The sequence below is a fragment of the Poromitra crassiceps genome (genome assembly GCF_964638095.1).
Source record: "Poromitra crassiceps genome assembly, chromosome: 25".
NCBI classification, from domain to species: Eukaryota; Metazoa; Chordata; class Actinopteri; order Beryciformes; family Melamphaidae; genus Poromitra; species Poromitra crassiceps.
The window spans coordinates 8666130-8686595 of NC_139649.1; the positions used below are offsets into that span (position 1 = coordinate 8666130).

Sequence of the window (20466 nt, forward strand, 5' to 3'; positions counted from 1 at the left end):
CGTTAGTTTCAGACTGCTTCCTTGTTATATTGTGCGCCGAGATCAGCGTTCCCCAGCGCACTCCCAGCGTTTAACGTCGGAAAAAGACGCTAGGTGGACACAGGCCCTAAGTTTTTATTCTGCATGTCCTGTGTGCTGAGAAGAGAACCTGCTAGTGACCACACACCAGTCACCTACACCACAATTTCCATTTGGGGCAATTTCATTTGGATGGATCTATGGGAACTCAATCAGGGGGGATTCTCTGTTGCAGCCCCACTTTCTGACTTTGGCTCATAAGTGCAGCATCGAATGTAGACATGATTTAATTACACACAAAATGATTCCAGCTGCAGTTTCTCTAAGTTATATCCATGCTGTGCTGTGTGTGACTGCTATAGTTTACCTCTGTACAGGAACATGAGTGTCTCCCACAAGCACAGACACAGGAGGGAGTCCTTCACCACCAGGCGAGAGAGGCGCCCGGCCAGGTGCCCGTCTGGCCGCGGCCCGTCGTCAATAATACCCCCGTCCCAGGTGGAGAGCAGCGAATGGGGGCCTCCTCCTCCGCCGACGTCCCGCTCTCGGCAAACGCATCGCGACTGGGGACGTTCCCTGTGCAGCCAGAGATCAGAGTCATCACATCGGCTGGGTGGTACAGGAAGACCAACAGACTACAGATGGTGAAAAGAGTGAGCTGTGGACTTGCTGGATCTTGTGTTATTACCTGGTCTTGGGCCCCAGTAGCAGCTGTCTGAAGTAGGGGCTGACGGCACACAGCACGGCCGCGTGCGCCCAGCCCAGCTCCTTGCCAGAGTCCCCGGCGTAGAACGCCACGTCGGCGAACTGCACGCCACGCTCCAGCAGCCACTGCATGTCCTGGGAAAAGCTCGACTCCTCCACCCGGATGGGGGGAAGACGTGCTGAACGGACGGAGGGACAGGTAGCATGGACGGTGGAGACGAGGTGAGGGAGTGTGTGTGTGTGTGTGTGTGTGTGTATGTGTGTGTGTGTGGTGTGTATGTGTGTGTGTGTGTGTGTGTGTGTGTGTGTGTGTGTGTGTGTGGTGTGTATAGGGGGGGAGAGAAAGGCAAACACAGGTGTAATTCTTGAACAATCAGACAACTTGCCTCTTATTCCAATAATCAAAAGGAAAAATCCACCCTTGGATACTCTTACACTGTAATTGTTCTCATTTACTTTTTTGGTGTCTCCATTTTCCCCTTTACCTTGCAAGGCAGCTGGATTCACGAAATCATGATCACGCGAGAATCCATCTGGCCAGGCTTCAAATGATGCGTTTGTGGCCAAACCGAGTGGTTCAACAATGGCGGCTCCTGCTAAAGAGGCTACCGTAGATGCTGCTATAACATCAGTTATATCTGAACTGGAGAGTATATGTCTTTTATCCACACACTTCCCTTACAAAGACTGTGAGAATTTTCTACCGACATGCTAACTACGTAGTTTTTAAAGTTCCGCAGACTGCGGCTTGTTGTTGTCTTTCTCTTTGGCGCTGTCCTCCGACCTACTACATTATGGTTCATTGATCTGACTGGTTGAAGTTAGATGGTTCATCGAATCACCTGTCAAGTATTTTTTTGAAAGTGCCCGCCCTTTTCCAAATAGTTTCCAAGGACGACTTCCCAGATGCTTCTGTGTAACAAACCCTCTGGCGTCTTGGTTAACTTTACCCCACTTTCCCCTCAACCACAACCTGACTCGTCTACTTCTACTGCTTCCTACACTTCCCAGCCTGCAGAGAAGGGCTTCTCTATGCTGTAGACATGTAGGTGGAGGCTAATAGCTGAGAGGGGTTCTCTATGCTGTACACATGTAGGTGGAGGCTAATAGCTGAGAGGGGTTATCTATGCCAGTGGTTCTCAAATGGGGGTCCGCGGACCCCCAGGGGTCCGTGGCACTTTGCCAGGGGGTCCGCGAAAAGTTTTCAGGTAAAATTTTTTTTTTTTTTTTATTAAAAAAAAATGCTACATGTTACTTATTCCTTCTCAAACTACTTCCTACATGGTGCTAGTCTATCAAAATATTTTGGCTGTCATTGATTGTGTTGCATAGTGGTTTTCTGTACTGTTGACAAATTGTGATATTGTAAGTCGCTTTGGACAAAACAAAAGCGTCTGCTAAATGACGTAATGTAAATGTAATGTAAAAAAAAAATGTATATATATTTTTTTGCAAAATCTTCATAGTTCAACGAAAATAGTTTATGCTTTAAATCTAAAATGGTTCATGGATTACATTCTAATAACAAACCTATCAAATTAAAAGTCGAGCACGTTACCGTGGAAACAATTAAGCTTAGCCCAAAATCACAAATCAGAATGAGGGGGTCCCCGGTATATTTTCTATCTTGTAAGGGGTCCTTGGCTGAAAAACATTTGAGAACCTCTGCTCTATGCTGTACACATGTAGGTGGAGGCTAATAGCTGAGAGGGGTTCTCTATGCTGTACACATGTAGGTGGAGGCTAATAGCTGAGAGGGGTTCTCTATGCTGTACACATGTAGGTGGAGGCTAATAGCTGAGAGGGGTTCTCTATGCTGTACACATGTAGGTGGAGGCTAATAGCTGGGAGGGGTTCTCTATGCTGTACACATGTAGGTGGAGGCTAATAGCTGAGAGGGGTTCTCTATGCTGTACACATGTAGGTGGAGGGTAATCGCTGGGAGAAAGTGAGTGATCAGAGACCAATGCTGTGGTGCCCGGCTGCTCAAATGAGAAAAAAGCCGCTGAAGATGGAATTGTACTTCCCACACTACCAAAGACATTATCTGCAAAGATGCACACTGTGGCTGCACTGCATTGTGCTCTGTTGAGAAATTGCTCTCTCCGCCTCTTCGATGATGGATTTCTCCCTGCATCATTGTTGACCATCGGTACAAAATTGTGAGTATAGAAAAAAGCCCTTGCTCTTTGATTCTGGGGACTAAAGTGTTTCCCCTACCAGCCCGCCAGGCCAACGGCGCCCCCGCCAGGTTTTTTTTTTTTAGATTTGTCTTTAGATTTTTTTTCTTCTTCCCCCAAGATTTCAATAAACCTTTATGGCATATTATTACAATACAACAATACTGTTGTTGACAGTGTTGACAGTAATAGAAGATGCCAAATCATTCAAAACAATAAGCAGTTTGCTTTCTGGAGCATTGTGCCAGCGTGCAGCGCTGTTTCAAAACGTGTCAAAGGTGTGTCATTGCCTGGGAAACGCACATCCCATAATACAACTGTTCGCATCGCATCCCATAATAGTATGATGATACTTGGGATGCCATTGCGAACATAGATGCAAACAGGTTAGCTAAAAGTTTAGCGTCGCCAGTGAGGGCCCCCACCGTTGCGGTCGGGTTACGTTTCGAAATCCCTCCAGGCCTGAAAAATGTTCTAGGGACAACAGTGCTAACACCAAAACGTGTTGCTGTTAAAAGTTTCTTAAGGTGGATTTTCCCTTGAAGGTGAAGGTTGAAAAAACAATGGAAGAGGAATGATTTGCTGTGCAATGAGTGAGATAGTGAAAAAAACAGTAGATACAAGATGAAAAGTTTGCTGAGGGAAGAAAGTAGGACAGGAGAGAATCGACCAGTCTGGAGCAGCGAGGGGAGACGAGAAAGACAGCTTGGAGAAAAGAAAGGGCACGAAAGTGAGGGAGGGGACGAGGGACTACGTCAATCATTGTCCTATTATATTCCTATTCGTGCTGAAAACACAGCGCGCCTCTGTGGACCTCATCGTTTTTTTATGGACACTAAGATTTGGCCCGGCAAACAGAGCTGTGCCTGCCCTGAATCAGTGCACTTCATAATGCAAGCTTCACCGTAGATAGAGTTAAGTAGGGTTGGACCGGCACCAACAGATCCAGCCCACGCATGCTGCCTTGTTTGGCAGGGCGTTTACACTGTCAGTCATTTCATCAGAATTCAACAGATAATAGCAGCTAAGTGATCAGATCAATATATAACACTTTATTTATTTTTTTATAGTTCAGCAGCTTAGTCTCTGTGTTACATATTTGTAGGTTTTGTAGTGAAGTTGACCACTCAATCAGTCACCAAAGTAAGTAGCAGCAGTTTAAAGGTTAGAGAAACAGGTGTCTGAAAGAAAGGTCAAGGTTCCTAGAGCGGTTATGAAAAGTTGCTTATGTTAACGTTAATGAGTAAGGCCATCCATCCCTCCCCTCCCTCAACGACTATCATCGAGATGCCTCGGAACAAATCACTAAACCCTTCAGTTGTTCCTGTGGTCGGTGCAGAAAAGAGCTCCGCCAAAAACCTTTCCTCGCCTTGTATAAATAAAGGTTTCAAAAACGGATTCAAACCTTACGCAATAAAAAAAGAATCTACCTCATCTTCTAACTCGTCTGTCATCTTTGTTTTTTTTACGTACTGTTAAATTGGCAGTTGCTGAGCTACATTATCTAGACAAAGTTTCCATATTGAACATCTAAGACAAAGCTTCTATTTTGGAAGAGAAAATATTGATCAGGATCAATCCTTTTTGTTCAGCTCTTTTCACGGCTCTGCGAGCTTAAGAGGCAATAATCCCCTTTCATCCATTTGTTCCAACTCAGTGTTCTCTATGCAAAGATCTTCTCTATGCAAAGATCTTCTCTAGGCAAAGATCTTCTCTAGGCAAAGATCTTCGTTGTCAATACGCAACGATTTTCTTTGTCAAGACACAAGAAACAATTTAAGTCAAGAATATGTTCATAATTATTAACGTTCGATTTTGACAGCGTGCAAGAAAATATCGAAATATTCTGTTTATAGACACAGGTAGCCCACAAATAGCTGGCACTTAGGGTAAAATACAGACAGTATTATTATAGGTATTCGATAAGATTGTACTCCTCTGACCTGGTTGTTCTAAGTGAGGGGGGCGGGGCTCATTCAGCTTATTCCCCCGCTTCTTCTCTGGCCTCTCTTTGGCTTTCTGCTTCAGACACTGGATCATGAAGTATTCCAGCTGAAGAACACACAGATACATGAGTTTCAAACACAAGGTTCACACATAGTGTTGTTACATCAGCATCTCTTCACTTTGGCAGCAACTTCCTCAGTCGACTAAAATGACCAGCTGTCCTTGTCTCCTCCACTTACACACCTACCTGAAAATGCTAGAGTTAATCTAGTCTAATGAACAGGATGAGCAGCCCAAATTAAAAATGTATACCACAGCTGTTTGTTGCGATTACGCTTCGTATGATTAAATATGATTTTGGTACTGGGAATTATGTTAATTATAATTTATCAAAAAAACAGAGAGCCTCATGTGCCCAGCTGAGATCTGGTATTTTACCGCTTATGATCGAAACTGGACGGTATGTCAGATTGGAAGAAGAAGAGCGGGTGTGTCCAATGTGTTGTTTAAATGACATAGAAAATGAGTTTTTTATTGTCCTGTAAGATAAAAACAGATTTTGATTTTCTTAATAATGATGATGCACATAATTTGAGTTGGTTGTTTACGTAGGAAACTTTTGGACTGGCTTGTTACTTGGAAAAAGCTTGGGACATGAGAAAAAAGCTCTTTATCAAGAAAAGGCAATGTAAAAAAAAGGGAAAAAAAAGAAAAAGAAAAAAAGTGTATGTATGTACAATATGTGTGTATATGTGTATGTATATGTACATATGTATGTGTATATATTATATACTTTGTTTATTTTTGTTTGTATATTGAGGTACAGCCGGATGTTATGTTTATATATATTTTGGTGTGATAGTGTCTTGTAATCCCATGTGGGATGGGCCAGAAATGGCATGACACGGAAATAAAAAAAAACTAACTACCGTATTAATATCACATACGTGCAAAAAAGGTCTTTCACAGGAATTGAGAAGGGCCCAGGGGTAAAAAACAACAACAACAACAACACTCAACACTTCGATGACCATAAAAACTTTCAATTCAAGTCAGAAAAAACACATCATAGTTAAGCGTTTCTTTTGGCAGCAAAAAGCAACAGTAGATTGCCTGAGGGCGTAAAGTGACACCGACAAAGTCATTATCTTTCCATTGTGACGCTTGAATACCTGGTGTGACACCTTCACTTACCACGCTGCCAAAGTAGCGACCCACGAAGACGTGGTTGAGAGAGGGCAACTCGAGGTAGGTGGCCCCCAGGTCCCGGGACAGCTGCAGACCCTCACTGTGAGGCACACAGCTGCTCCAGTCGGACGCACACAGGGGGCAGGTACAGGGGGGGCCCTCGTCTGAGCAGAGAGGTGAGTTAATGTTAGAGAGGTGAGAATTTATCTCCACATGAAATGATTATATTGAATTAAATAAACAGCGAGTGCTAGTATAGCTAGGGTATATGAGAAGTGATAGGTGAGGTATTCATAGTACAGTATGCCATTAGGTTTTGCTTTTAAGTTTTATCCACAGTGCTTTACGGAGACATGAATAGCATGCATTTTTAGTATGGGTGACCCTCATTTAAATTGAGCACCTATCGCTGACATCGCTGGCGTCCTTGAACCTGGTTCAAATTAAATCAACCGACATACATATTTCCATGCGTAATTATTTTGTCCAAACCTACTGTAGGTCAAAATGTATTTTGCAAATAATTCGTAGTGTTTTTTTTCGAAGCTGCTCGGAGGACTGCGTAGGACGAAACAACAAGTGCTGAAAAAGTTTTGAAAATCAATTTGTGTGATGTGTATACACCCCAACTAACTGATGCTCTTCATAAGTTAAAACAACCACTAGAAATTATGCAGGAATATCATCTGACCCCGAGTCTGATCCCCTACATTTTCTCAGAGTTCAAATATGAGAGAGACATACTTTTATATACTTTTAAATACATGGTCATTAAGCGTAAGTTATGTAATTAATGTAACATAATCAAAGTAAATAGCCCAAAACAACAAGAACACTGGCAAAAAAAATGAAACATCTGATTGTGGACAGGTGTACTGTGTACGCTATAAACACTTAACACTGTGTATCTGGTTGTTGTGCATACATGTACTGTATGTTACATCTCCAGTGCTCTGTGATGTCCATATGAAATAAACTTAACCTTAACCTTGATAGCAAACAATGCACCAAAATAAGGTTAGTATCATCTAATTAAGTATCATCTAATTAGTATCATCTAATTAAGCAATATCTGCAACATGTCTAAGAACGCCCATACTATCGCTTCTGTGCATGCCATGGGGAAACAAAGAGGAAAATTGGAGCTATTGGCATGGAGCAGAAAAGGGTCATGGAAGGACTGCACAAAGGAGCCGGGGAGAGCTGGGAGGAGAAAGAGAATGAGTGGAGTGTACGGCTATAAGTGCTGAGGCGTTTGATAAATCATACCGCTAATAAAACTACAGCCACGGCGCAGAGAAGGGGCTAGTAGACACACGGGTCTGTCTGTGTGTGACTTGGCATCTCTGTGGTATGCCATGGAGTGCATGGATGTACATGCATGGCATGGCCGTGCATAAATCCACGTGTGTGCCTGCATGCTACACTGGTTAAACGGCTGCTTTAATGCATGTACCACACAGCCTACAGTTGTGCTTTTTACAGTAGGTGGTCTGAAGTCAAACAGCAGGAAGTAGTTTGAAACAGGAAGTAGCTCTGCAGTCATGGGGGATAGTTTGAAAATGCTCACAGCCACAATTAAAAACATAAAGGATGGGTCTGAGGCCCTGTTTATATGGGATGGGGGGGTGAGGAGAATGGTCTTGGCATAAAATGGCAAACTTTTGTCGCAGCTTGGCCTTGTGATCCGCGTTCTCATACGACAATGTTGTGATGACGATCCTCATGCAGACGGATCCACAAGAGCGATTGAAATGAAACGCTGTCGTATGCATGCCAGGCCAGTAGGTGATGATGATGGTGTAACTTTGCAACTCAACACCGCAGAGTAAGGCCCCACGTGCCTGTGTGTACTACAAGCAGTCCCTTCTACAGCACGGTGTAAAACAAGCACAAACACAACACTGATCACAGTAATGGTGATATACACTGTTGCAGATTGTTGGACTACTAAAAACCCAGTAAAGTCGTATAAAAAGAGCCGTTTTCTTTGCAGCACTTGGCAGAGGAAATCCATCTGGCCGCGAGTTTGACGGTCTGTATTTTGCTGTAATGGTGGCGGTGCAGTAAATCTACACTTTTGCTGGAGGAGCGTTAATAATCCATTAATCCATTCATGGTTTGTTATACGGGATGTTCATTATGAGTTAGTAATGGCTTGGCTTGTGTCGCTAAGTTTGGTGAAACACATTATTTCATACTGTTGTATGTGCATTTATTTTGTTTAATTAATTAATTAATGAATTATTTCATTAATTAATATGCACAAATGTTAATAGCCGGCACCTATCACCCATTATGTATTTTCAGCACCTGGTTATCAGACTGATGTCATGATAGTTTGTTGAATGCCAATTAGAGCTGCGACGGTAAATCGATTAGTCGATCGTCAGAAAAATTATCGACAACTATTTTGATAATCGATTGAGTGATTTTTTAAGAAAAAGTCAAAATTCTCTTATTCGAGCTTCTTAAATGTAAATATTTCCTGCTTTCCCTACTCCTCTATGATAGTAAACTGAATATATCTTTGGGTTGTGGACAAAACAAGAGATTTGAGGACGTCGTCTTGGGCTTTGGGAAACACTGGTCGACGCGTTTTCACCATTTTCTGACATTTTATCGACCAAACAACTAATCGATTAAATCGAGAAAATAATCGTCAGATGAATCGATAATGAACATAATCGTTAGTTGCAGCCCTAATGCCAATGCAATTCACTTGTGTCATTAAGGACATAATGATAGTTTAATGCCCTTTGCTTTCATTGCTTTATTCTCCTATTGTCTTTCATTGTCTTCCATGTGCAAAGTGGGGCCGTGGCGTGTCATCACACTTTTCACATTGCCAGTTTACACTGTGACGCTTTTCAAAAGATTCCACTCTGGAACCCGTTTTGAAAATGCTGGGTTCGCACTGTTCAGGCCCCCAAAACGCCGTCATGTGAACGGAAGGCCAAAAAGCAACAAAATATGCTGTTTTATCCAGAAATCATTCTCATCTAAACAGGGCCTAAAAAGCTACCCTCTCTCTCTCTCTCTCTCTCTCTCTCTCTTTCTCTCTCTCTCTCCCTGTGAAGACTTCACTTACACTATGATCATCCTGCAGTGAAGCTCTGACAGGATCTCAAAGTATCTGAACAGCCAAGCTAAAAATACAGCCTGGTACATGATGGGAGGGGTTTGTTTACACGATTCAAATGAAACAGGGGTCAAACAGAGGCAGCCACATTGAGGCGTTGAGATAAGTTAATGCACCATCATGTGTTTAACAGCATCCACTCAGGCTAGTCCAAGTGTCCTATTTAAAGGAATAACCACTGTTATGTGTGGACGAGATCACCTTTGACCTGTGTGTGTCTGTGTGTGTGTGTGTGTGTGTGTGTGTGTGTGTGTGTGTGTGTGTGTGTGTGTGTGTGTGTGTGTGTGTGTGAGAGAAACACGTGCATGTATGTATGCGCAGTGTTGCCAGCAAATGCAGGTCTATGGAAACAAGCCATTCTGTAAACCCATTCCAGCCCATTTCCCCGCGCACAATACAACCCAAAACAGCCCAGTTGATGGAAAACCACCCAATCTGTTAACACTGTAGCTGAGGGGTGGGTATGTATGTATGTATGTATGTATGTATGTATGTATGTATGTATGTATGTATGTATGTATGTATGTATGTATGTCGTATGTATGTATGTATGTATGTATGTACGTACAGTATGTATGTATGTATGTATGTATGTATGTATGTATGTATGTATGTATGTATGTATGTATGTATGTACCGTAAATCCTCTAATAGTGACCGGGGCCTTTATTTACTGAGCCGCAGAGAGCCCTGGGCCTTTGTTGGAGCGAGGCCTATATTAGAGTAGAGGCATTTATTTCTTAATATTAAACTCTCATGGACATACTCCTTTAATTTCCTGACTTTTATTGCAAAATATTGCAGAAAACCAAACACAAAGCAAATAAATTAACTTCACAGTTACGATAAGTTGTCTTAATAACGATCAGATCAGTAAACTGGAATACCACAGGTATTAGCAAAATATAACATACCCGGTAAATGTGCCTAATGTCGCATAACAACAAAACAAATGGCAGACTGGCCAGTTTTCAGCATAAGTCAATAAGAATCAGATTCAGCTTCACAGTGACCTCACAGTGAAAATACGCCCTGTGGCAACAAAACAAATCAGAGAGGCCTGTATTGGAGGGAGGCCTTTATTTGTCCGTGCAGACAGTGCCCCCGGCCATTATTAGAGTAGAGGCCTTTAATGGAGTAGAGGCCACTATTAGAGGATTTACGGTATGTACCGGTATGTATGTATGTACGTACGTACGTACGTACGTACGTACGTACGTACGTACAGTATGTATGTATGTATGTATGTATGTATGTATGTATGTATGTATGTACGTATGTACAGTATGTAGGTATGTCTGGATGTATGTATGTATGAACCCTTGTCTGCTTGCAAGGCTTTATACTGGCCCAAAATGAACTCTAAAAAATGCCTTGCCTTTGTTTATTATTACAGGCAGCAGCCTGAAGGCAGCCGAGCAGAGATGTAATCATGAGCATCCTCATCATTGCTGGGAGGAGGACAAGCTAAAGGACATAACACTCAGACAGCGATGTCACTGGTCCACTGGGAGGACAAGCTAAAGGACATAACACTCAGACAGCGATGTCACTGGTCCACCGGGAACAAAGAATGCTATTGTCATGAAAACAAAATCAAATATTGAGTCAACATCAAACGTCCCTAAAACACCAGGCAGGATATTGTGTTATACAAGTACAATGACAAAAAAGACTAACAGATCCAAGATTGTAGTTTGCATCAAATCAAACCCCTATATTTACAATACAACAATGACATTTTGCCAAGAGTCCACTTGTTAAAGCTTTGTATTTTTATACTTTATTATCCCTGTGGGGAAATGTATCCTCTGCATTTGACCCATCCTATACTACCGTACTGTAGGCACCACCACTACCTATAGAACCTATGAGCAGTGGGCAGCTGCAGTGCAGCACACGGGGACCAACTATAGTTCTTTTACCAGTGCCTTGGTCAGGGGCACTGACAGGAGTATTAACCCTATTACATGTCTTTGATTGTGGGAGTATTAGGAACCAGAGGAGGAAACCCGCACATGCACAGGGAGAACATGCTACAACTCCACACAGAAAGGACCTGGGACTGACCTAGGGTTCGAACCCAGGTCTTTTCTTGCTGTGAGGCAACAGTGCTAACCCACTGAGCCACCGTGTTGCCGGGTCTAAACTCACTCACTCTGGCTTCAACAAAAACAAAAGGCAAACGTTACACAATCGTGTCCTCACCGTTGAGCCGCGCCCCCACAGCGACCAGGATGACGGGCACACCCCAATGCCTCAGCAGTGGGCGGAGCCTGGGGGCGTAGCCGTTCCTCACCTGCTGAAAGGCCAGCTTGTCGTTGACCGAATACTTAATGACCAGGATGTCCGCCTGCTCGAGGACACTCCGCACACTGGCCCAGTCACTGTCCAGCAAGTCCTGGAGAGGCGAGAAAAACACAACAAATACAGCATAGCACAAGGTAGCACAAGGTGTGATGATACACTCCAACAACAACAACAACAACAACAACAACAACAACAACAACAACAACAACTAGAAGTGGTGAGAAATTGAATAATACGATATCTACATAAGCTCTAAAGTGTAGACAACCCTAACCAATCTTTTCTCCCAGAGTACAAACAAACTCAAGGATCTGTGTGAAGCTAAGCTACCCTCTCTCTAAACAAACAATTCCAGATTCAACCCATTAAAGACAGAAGAAGAAAACGCTTCAGTGAGCTTAGAGCAATTAGAATATGAAAATGATAAAGAGGCAAACTAGACGGAGTGTGAATGTGTCCCTAACAACCCCCTGACATGGTTAGACAGCACTATATAATGGGACACCGCGTTGCTATGATGAAATCATAACAGTGTGGTTCATTTCGAATGCGCTATTAGGAACAAAAGTTCTTTCGTCCGTTTTTTGTGCATTTTGCATTTTAAAATAGCCCCCTCCGAAGAATAGACACATTATAAAGCTGCTGCCATCCGTGCTGCACTGCAAGCAGCATTGGAATCTGAAATGATGCGCATCTCTCTGAGCTGTGGGAGCAGACTGAAAAGTGAAAAGCATAAAGTAAACAGTGGCTCAGTCACACACACACACACACACACATGCACACACACACACACACACACACACACACACACGCACACGCACACACGCACGCACACGCACGCACACGCACGCACACACACACACACTCCTTTACAATGACAATGTTGTGACAAAAAAAAAAACACCCAATCTTCTTCACTGTATGCTTCGCCATCTTGGCCTGCCTTGACCTTGCTCTGCCTCTGCAAATCAAATCAAATCAAATCAAAAGAACAGACTGGCCATCGCACACACACAGATAAAGATGCAATCCCAGAGACAGGTGTCCAGAGAAAAGCAGAGAATAGGGCTATCTGGAGCCATGACAACGCGGAGCGAGATGGCTTAATGGAGCTGAAATGTTCCCCCGATCTATTCCTTTCTCTAGCCAGGAGGACATGATGTGCCTATTTGGATGAAGGTGTGGACTGGAGCTGTGTCAGTTTATGCATGACTGAGCCCAAACCAGTCAAGCCATCATCAGATCTATTAGGCTGATCTAACTGTATCTGTCTGTCTTACCCAGCTGGGACAATCCCGCACCACCACGGTGACGTCTCCGAAGACGCGCGAGGTGTACTCCATGAAGGCCGGGTTGTGCGCGCTGTTCTCCAGGTCTCTGGGGCCGACCACCGCTCCGTGACCCAGGTAGCTCCACAGCAGGCCGCCCTGCAGCTGCCCCTGGCCCATGAGCTCCTCCCCGGGCCCGACCCCGCCTGGGCACTCGCTCCCGAGAGCCACGATGTGGATAGACCTGCGAGACACACGGCAGCAGCCAGGACAAAAGCATGGTGGTGGTGGGGGGACTGGTGGTGGAGCAGCAGAGGATCATGGCACTAACGCTACCACACCACACAAGCAGTCAGAGGATGGTCAAAAGGGTAAAGGACTGAAGGAGAGAGGAGGAGGCTACAAGTCTCTTCTGCCCCGTTCCTTATTAATCATGTGTATCACGGAGACGGTGCATCACTATTATGTCACTGAGCAAATTGACTGGCAGCTAAATCAGCTTTGCTTAAAGGCCCATAATAAACTGTGCAGTCAGTGTGCACTGTGTTGTGTAAAAGAAGAGACATAGATGATTGTATTCTTGTTATTACTGTTCTAGTATTTACATTTATTAAGCCATGCATTGCTGTTCTTGTATTTACATACATTAGCCATCATATTGCATTGGCATTTGTTTAAAGCATGCAAGCCTGCCAGGGACAAGGAAGGAGGATGCCCCTTCCTTCTCTGTACATCCTTAATGAGGTGCAGCTTGATAGCAACTTACATTGTGTCCACCGCGGTTTTCCCGCTGCTCTGCTTATGGAGCCGTGTGTTCCCCTCACGGTGCGTTTTCACACGAGTCTGCAGTCAGACAGACTCGGCTTTTCCGCAATGAGCCCCGCGTTTTTAATCCCTCTCCTCATCGGCGGCTGGCGGCGCCCCGGGAGCCCGGCTGGACCGTCACTCGCATTTCTCCCTCTCGTTGTTCATTCATAAAGAAGCGAAGCCCGTTACCATCCCGACCGACCGACCCGACAGACCGACAGACCGCAGAGCAGAGAGCAGAGAGACGCACCGGACTGACTGGGCAGCAGCCCGCGGAGGGAGGAGAGTGTGTAAACAGCACAGCAGCGCTCTCATGGGCAGCAGCCAATGCGCTAAAGTAAAAAGACTACAAGTTGTCACACAAATTAGCACAAATTGCCAAAAAAAGACCTCCTTTGCTCGTGCCTCCCTCGATGTCCAGAGAGCCGTGGGAATGACGTCGGCATATAAAACAAAAGTGTCACCGGCAAAGAAGTGGAGAGAGAGAGAGGGGAGAGAGAGGGGGGAGAGAGAGAGAGAGAGAGAGAGAGAGAGAGAGAGAGAGAGAGAGAGAGAGAGAGAGAGAGAGAGAGAGAGGACCGACGGTAACGAACTGAATCGAGAGTGATCTCTGTCTACTGACTCAGCACACACACACACACACACACGCACACGCACACGCACGCACGCGCCGAGTGCATGCCATGTAGCCAGGATGAACATTATATTGTGACATTCGCTCACGTTTCTTTGTTGTCATTAGTTGTCAAGGTTGTTACATTGTAATTATCACTATAAACAAGAACGACAATGTGATTCAAGATTGATGCATTGTTGCCAGTAATTTCCCTTGACACTGTATTTGTATTGAAATTGACTTGCAACAGCTTGAACATACACAAAGGCAACCTGATATAATTGCCTACTGGGATTGTGCTTGTGTCTTGCACACACACACACACACACACACACACACACACACACACACACACACACACACACACAGGCATGGTGTGCAATGATAATGCAATGATAATGAACAACTGTTAGGAGGCTAGCCTATGCTGATAAGGCGAGAACATCTCAAATAATTGGCTTCAGGATTGATGTCATGTAAATGGGACACGGTGGGTCGATATACTAATGAGATCGGCCCCCTATACACTGGACAAAAACCAGGGCTTGCCTTCACCGCCTCCAGGACTTCTGTCAGAGACGGAATAGTTTGAGTGGGTAAAGTTTGATCACAGCCTCTGATGTCCACTCTATAGTCACTACCATGAATTATGCAAGACACAAAAGTAACTGAGGGGAATATAGGCCTTGGGCTTGGATGCCCTGCAACATTGTAAATAGCATTAAGCTGGTTTTGACATCCACTTCACATGCTGAGCAATTTCCTCCAGAAATCAAAGGTGCACAATCCCTGTTGAACGGTTTCCCCAGCCAACGTGCTGTTTTTCTTGACACACAGCCCTCTGCTTGACCTATACCACAGATGACCACCTGCTCATACTGTTCCCCGCCTTGTGTCAAGATTCTCAATTTGGCCACATAATCATATTTTAATATTTAATGTGCAGTTATTCAGGAAACGTGCGCACTGCTCAGTCTCCCTATCCCTAAGGCCCCTGTGCACGTCTTGATTGTATTTGATGCGTCACAAGGCCTTCAGACTTTCTGTTTGCTATAATAGACCAGCAGCAGAAACCAGCATCACTCATGCACAGAGGAACATTGTTATGCCCCACGTGCATTCTGCACCCACAGCCTCTGTGGCTGTAGGGCCAAGTCACTGTATCACTGTCTTAGTCCCAAACCAATCATGGTCGCTCAGGGTCAGAAGATTGGCACAATGAGTCCAGAACCTATAGGGAATGATGAGCTTGTGAGAGGCTGCCTTGACTCTTCAAATCAAAGGTAAAGAAACAACAATACCAGCCAAGTTATCTTCCATAATGCTTAAGGCTTCACAATACGTTGTTTTTGGCGTGTGTTCTCATTTTAAAAACATGCCCACACCTTTATGATTATGACTTAGTAGACCATGAATAATGAGGTAGTTATTATTGGCAATGATCAGATATTATGGAGGATATTAGATGTGGTTAATGAGATGAAATACAAGTGGTCCAGGCAGCATCATCATAATAATGCTGGAATCTGTGCAACCTGTGGCCGTGCAGTCAGGCTCTCTGGTGGGACATTATCCAAGGAAATAAACAGACATGCATATTACAAACAATGTATTATTGCAATCGAGTGCAATGATTTATCCCTTTTTGGCTTTTATTCATAAACTAGGCACGCACGCTCAATGCCTAGGCTCGGCCACTGCGCGGCCTCGCCCGTAGCTCGGCCTCGCCCATGGCTCGGCCTCGTCTGCCTATAGGCACGTGTGTGTGTGTGTGTGTGTGTGTGTGTGTGTGTGCCCCCTATGACATCACGGATCAGTCTAGTCACAATGCCTCCTTGTGTGTGTGTGACATCACTGAATATCAGTCTTGTCACAATGCCTCGTGTGTGTGTGCGCGTGTGTGCGCCCTTATGACATCACTTTTGACATCATCACTGATGACATCACTGATGACATCACATCATTAGCTAATTAGCCTAATTTAAAAAATCCAGCTCCGTCAGGTCACCCCCACGTGTGCCCTTTACACACCCTGAAGGTTTCAGCCCGATCGCACGTAAAACCGCATAGCTGTGGTGTGGCCGAACACAGAACTTGAAACCGACATCGCCCACATACAAAATTTTATATATAGATATGAATTGCATGTTAATCATTTTTATCTCACTGATTAGTTCACTGCATGTATGGGGATCTAGTAGACCAATAATCACAATTCAAATGTCATTTGTAAAGATTTTATTTATTATTTAGTGATACATGATGGTTTTAAGATATGGAGGTGAACCACACACACCAGAGCGATGTGTGGCTCGACTTACTAACCACAACTCTGTGAACTATTAACTATATTGCTTATAAAGCTGAGTAAAATTATGATCTAACCCAACCTGATTAAATAATTAGGCCTATTTATATTTGCTCAATATGAATTATGGCATTGAAAGCCATTTGATGACTTGAGATAGACCACTGAGTGCATGCCAATAAACATCTGATGTGTCCTCCTCTCCCGGTGTGTTTCTCTGCACAGACGGCGGCGTCATCATGCAGTCATTCATCATATCCCTCCCATCTATCCTATCCTATCATTAGCGAAAATCAGAGGAGACAAGGAGATTAGGCCACTCCAGATGACTGAGATGCAATCTGCATCGAGATAGATCTGTGTCATGTTCATGATGATGCTGCCTTCTTAGCCTTCTTCCTAGCCTCCTTCGCCGCATCTTCTGCCTGAAACTTGGCCCTCCTCTCCTTGCCCTCCTCTCCCTGGAAATAGTCTGAGCCGATGCATCCTGGTTTCTGCTCAGAGAGCTGGACGTAGACGTCCCCGTTGGTCTCGGTGACGGTGTGGACCCGCTGCTTCACACCCCTAGAGAACCATCTGGTGACAGGCGGCATCTGACTGAGGTCGGGGGCCTTGTAGAGCGACTCCCCTTTGGCCAGAGAGAGCTTGTACCTGTGCTTCGGACAAACTATGCACAGCTTGCCATCAAATTCCTGCATGTGTGTGAATTGAAAGAGAGCAGGTAAACAACCTCATGTAGGTGACAAATAATTAGATCATTTGGTGCTTCATGCAGTATCAGTATCTTGATTAGTATCCCCTTTCTCAGCCAAGTACGTTGTCGTTGTTGCCCTTGGGAATTTTACACGCAATTGTAATAGTAGAAGGCCAGTGAGTGCATGAGTGCATAAAGAAAGAAATGTCTTAGCAGCACCGTTTCTTGGATTTTGTCCAGATTTAACTCCAATGACATTTTCTCCTTTTCCTCTGGCTCAGATACAAAACGCTCTTAGGTCCAATTCCCCTCTCACCTCAATGTCTCCGTTCTGCAGTGGCGTCCCCTCATCTGTCGGAAGGGGGAGAGGATCAGTGTATTGCACAATAAGCAAACCGTTTACGGTACCCCGAACATTTTGCTGACTGGACTGCCCTTTATGGATGTTGTGTGGGGAAATGTCCTGATACCCAAGATAGATTAACCCAGTGTGTTAAATAAATGCATTTAAATAGTAACAGCTCAATTTTGACCGGAGTGAAACTAAGCATTTTTCAACAACACTCGACATCCTGATTTGGGGCTCTGTGGGGAAAATGTCAGGTCTAGGTCAAATCTGAAGTAATAAGATTTAAAAAGATTTATTTAACATATTTGTTGCAAAAACTAAGGAGTTAATGGTGAAACCCCCCCTCTCTCCTCAGTGACTCAGTTCAGCACAGATGATGTACCCCATATAAGTGTATCCTACTCACGATAACAGAAAAGGTCCAGAGCGTGGAAGACTTCTTGGGTGTAGAGGACCAGTATATCTCTCCCCTCTAGTGTCATGAAAGAACGCTTGGCTGCAATCAGTTCCTCCCTCTTGCCCACAAAATGAGGCCCTCCTGCCGGCTCCTCCTTCTCTGCCATGGACAACAGCACTCCAAAAGACTGTTGAAGGGGCGAACAGGACAAATTGCGAGTCGGTTGTCATGTTAAAACCACACATTTCGAATGACCAGTTCGTCGTATCTGCTGGAGCTATGCCACAGTCAATGTGCAGTGGGCTACCATATTTTATGGTGAGCACTTCTGCTGAAACCTTAAAGGAACACTCTGCCCATTTTCAACCAGCCATCATGTATCATTAGAACATCAGTAGTATATCAGAAAACTGTAAACTGTTTTGAAGTCTGTCATTTAATTTGACAGTTATTGAGTGTTAAAGTGTGGACCAGTGACATCACTGGTCCACACTAACTCAAATTAATAACTCATTAACTCAAATCAACTCTAAATAACTGTCAAACTAGATGAATGATGAATAGTTTGACAGTTATTGAGAGTTGATTTGAGTTAATGAGTTATTAATTTGAGTTAGTGTGGACCAGTGATGTCACTGGTCCACACTTTAACACTCAATAACTGTCAAATTAAATGACAGACTTCAAAACAGTTTACAGTTTTCTGATATACTACTGATGTTCTAATGATACAAAGCTGGTTGAAAATGGGCGGAGTGTTCCTTTAACTTGAGAGCTGTCTGCTCAAAGCAGTCCCACAATGTCTGGAGAACACTCCGCCTCTGTGGTCACGCTTTGGCACTGATCAGCTCTGCTCCAAATACACCTATGATATTACAGCAAGCAATAATTCCCAATATCATCTTTCTCGGTCTCGCCATCACTCGCGGTTAAACCCTGTTAGCTTGAAATAGCCCAGTCAGCAGCTCAGACATGGAGTACTATCAACATTTGAGGACACCTGATCCGTCCGCTTGTGACAGCCTGCTCAGCCACTCAGAAGCGGAGACAAAAAGACAGCTATTTGATTATTATAGATCTCTAAAAAAAAAAATACATACGTGCGCAGATAGAGTAGGCTAACCAGCAGTTATATAATACACAAACTGGGCTAAAGAAAAAGACACAAGACATGTGTGGCTGTCATGATTCCACAGCGTTGGTCATCCAGTGATGACAGTCTGAGATCATCTCCATAATCGATTTGACAGTGTATACCAAAAATATCTCTATAGTCTGGAATCTGACCTGAAGTGTAATTGATGTATAGCAGAGCAGAATAACGAGGCACTTTAGTGCAGGTTGAGTAAGCTCAGTAGTACTAGCAGCAGCAGCAGCCACATGTCCAAAGGCCTCTGGCTAAAGCAGCGACAGCAGCATGCATGATGGAGCAGCGAGGCACAACCATCATTTATGTGAGAGAAAGACAAATATTGAAACATATTTCATCTGCGCACCCCACAATGCTGTGCACATATTGGTCTCTCTCTCTCTCTCTCTCTCTCTCTCTCTCTCTCCCCCTCTCAACAAAACACATTTTCCCATCTTTTGGTTTTGGTCTTTACCTCGGCTCAGCAGCAGTGTTTCCTCCTGAAGTTGAACAACTAGACTGCTGACAGCCTGGTGTTGCGTAGGAAGGAGGCCCTGTCTCTATTATCTTCACCCTCAAGCGGCCTTCAGTTGGCCCAATCTACAACACATTTCTTATCTTGTCTGCCGCAGGCACACTAGCAGTTAGGCTGAAAGATTCAGAGGGGCTATTTGTGTATAGACATAAAATAATTAAATTAATTGGTTTCAATCTGTCATTAGGAGAGATTAATATGTTATTGAGCATGTGTCTTTTATTTGTGCTGCTATCCATTCAGATGTTGTGTAGTGGAATAAGAATAAGAAATACATTCCCAAAAATGACATCAACTTTAAGTATGTGGAACATACTAGCGGCCAGACTCATTTCTCAGTGCACTGTTGGACTTTCCCTCAGTTCTAGATGACTCGGCCTGGTGGTCAGGGCACCACTATAGTGATGTCATATATCATCTGTGAATTATGACCTCACATCACCTGTCAATCAACATCATCGGGCACTGTATGTATACATCATTCATGTTTTTTGTTTTTTTTTGCATTTTACCTTTATTGATAGGACAGTGAGTAGGCTGACAGGAAAGGTGGGGAAAGAGAGAGGGGATGACATGCAACAAAGGACCATCGGTCAGATTCGAACCCGGGTCAGCCGAGGACAAAGCATTTGCGGTATGCATTCTACCAAGTGAGCCAGCAGGACGCCCCATATATTCATGTTTGTCACAAATCTCAGGATCAAGGGGAAGAGGACAAGGGTGATGTAGGGCTGTTAACAATTCGGTAACACTTTACAATAACGTACACAAATACTGTAGTAGTTACTAGTAAACTAATCATTAACTAATAGTTAGTTAATGAGTAGCTAAGGAATAATTGGTCATTAGTCAATCACTAGTTAATCATAGTTA

At 44.0% G+C, this 20466-nt stretch overlaps 2 protein-coding genes across 3 annotated transcripts in view; both read right to left on the minus strand.

Moving 5' to 3' along the window:
- The window catches only part of rhobtb3 (Rho related BTB domain containing 3), a 31924-nt gene extending 18007 nt beyond the window's left edge, over positions 1-13917 (minus strand). The window contains exons 1-7 of the mRNA XM_083660703.1: positions 13525-13917; positions 12771-13002; positions 11389-11581; positions 6045-6202; positions 4847-4955; positions 707-902; positions 386-594 (exon numbers count right to left, since the gene is read on the minus strand). Of these exons, the coding sequence (XP_083516829.1) occupies positions 386-594; positions 707-902; positions 4847-4955; positions 6045-6202; positions 11389-11581; positions 12771-13002; positions 13525-13526 (1099 nt within the window). The 5' untranslated portion in view covers positions 13527-13917. The remainder of the gene's footprint in view (positions 1-385; positions 595-706; positions 903-4846; positions 4956-6044; positions 6203-11388; positions 11582-12770; positions 13003-13524) is intronic.
- A 2536-nt stretch (positions 13918-16453) lies between these two features.
- On the minus strand, positions 16454-19577 carry rfesd (Rieske (Fe-S) domain containing). Of its 2 annotated transcripts, none has more exons than XM_083660948.1 (4): positions 19534-19577; positions 17939-18116; positions 17500-17534; positions 16454-17181 (listed from the first exon to the last, which is right to left on the minus strand). In XM_083660948.1, the coding sequence occupies exons 2-4, from the start codon at positions 18093-18095 to the stop codon at positions 16858-16860; spliced, it is 516 nt and encodes a 171-aa protein (XP_083517074.1). In that variant the 5' UTR covers positions 18096-18116; positions 19534-19577; the 3' UTR covers positions 16454-16857. The 2 variants fall into 2 exon arrangements, with proteins under 2 accessions (XP_083517074.1, XP_083517075.1); XM_083660949.1 differs by lacking the exon at positions 19534-19577 and adding an exon at positions 19217-19290.
- Positions 19578-20466: the final 889 nt, after the last annotated feature.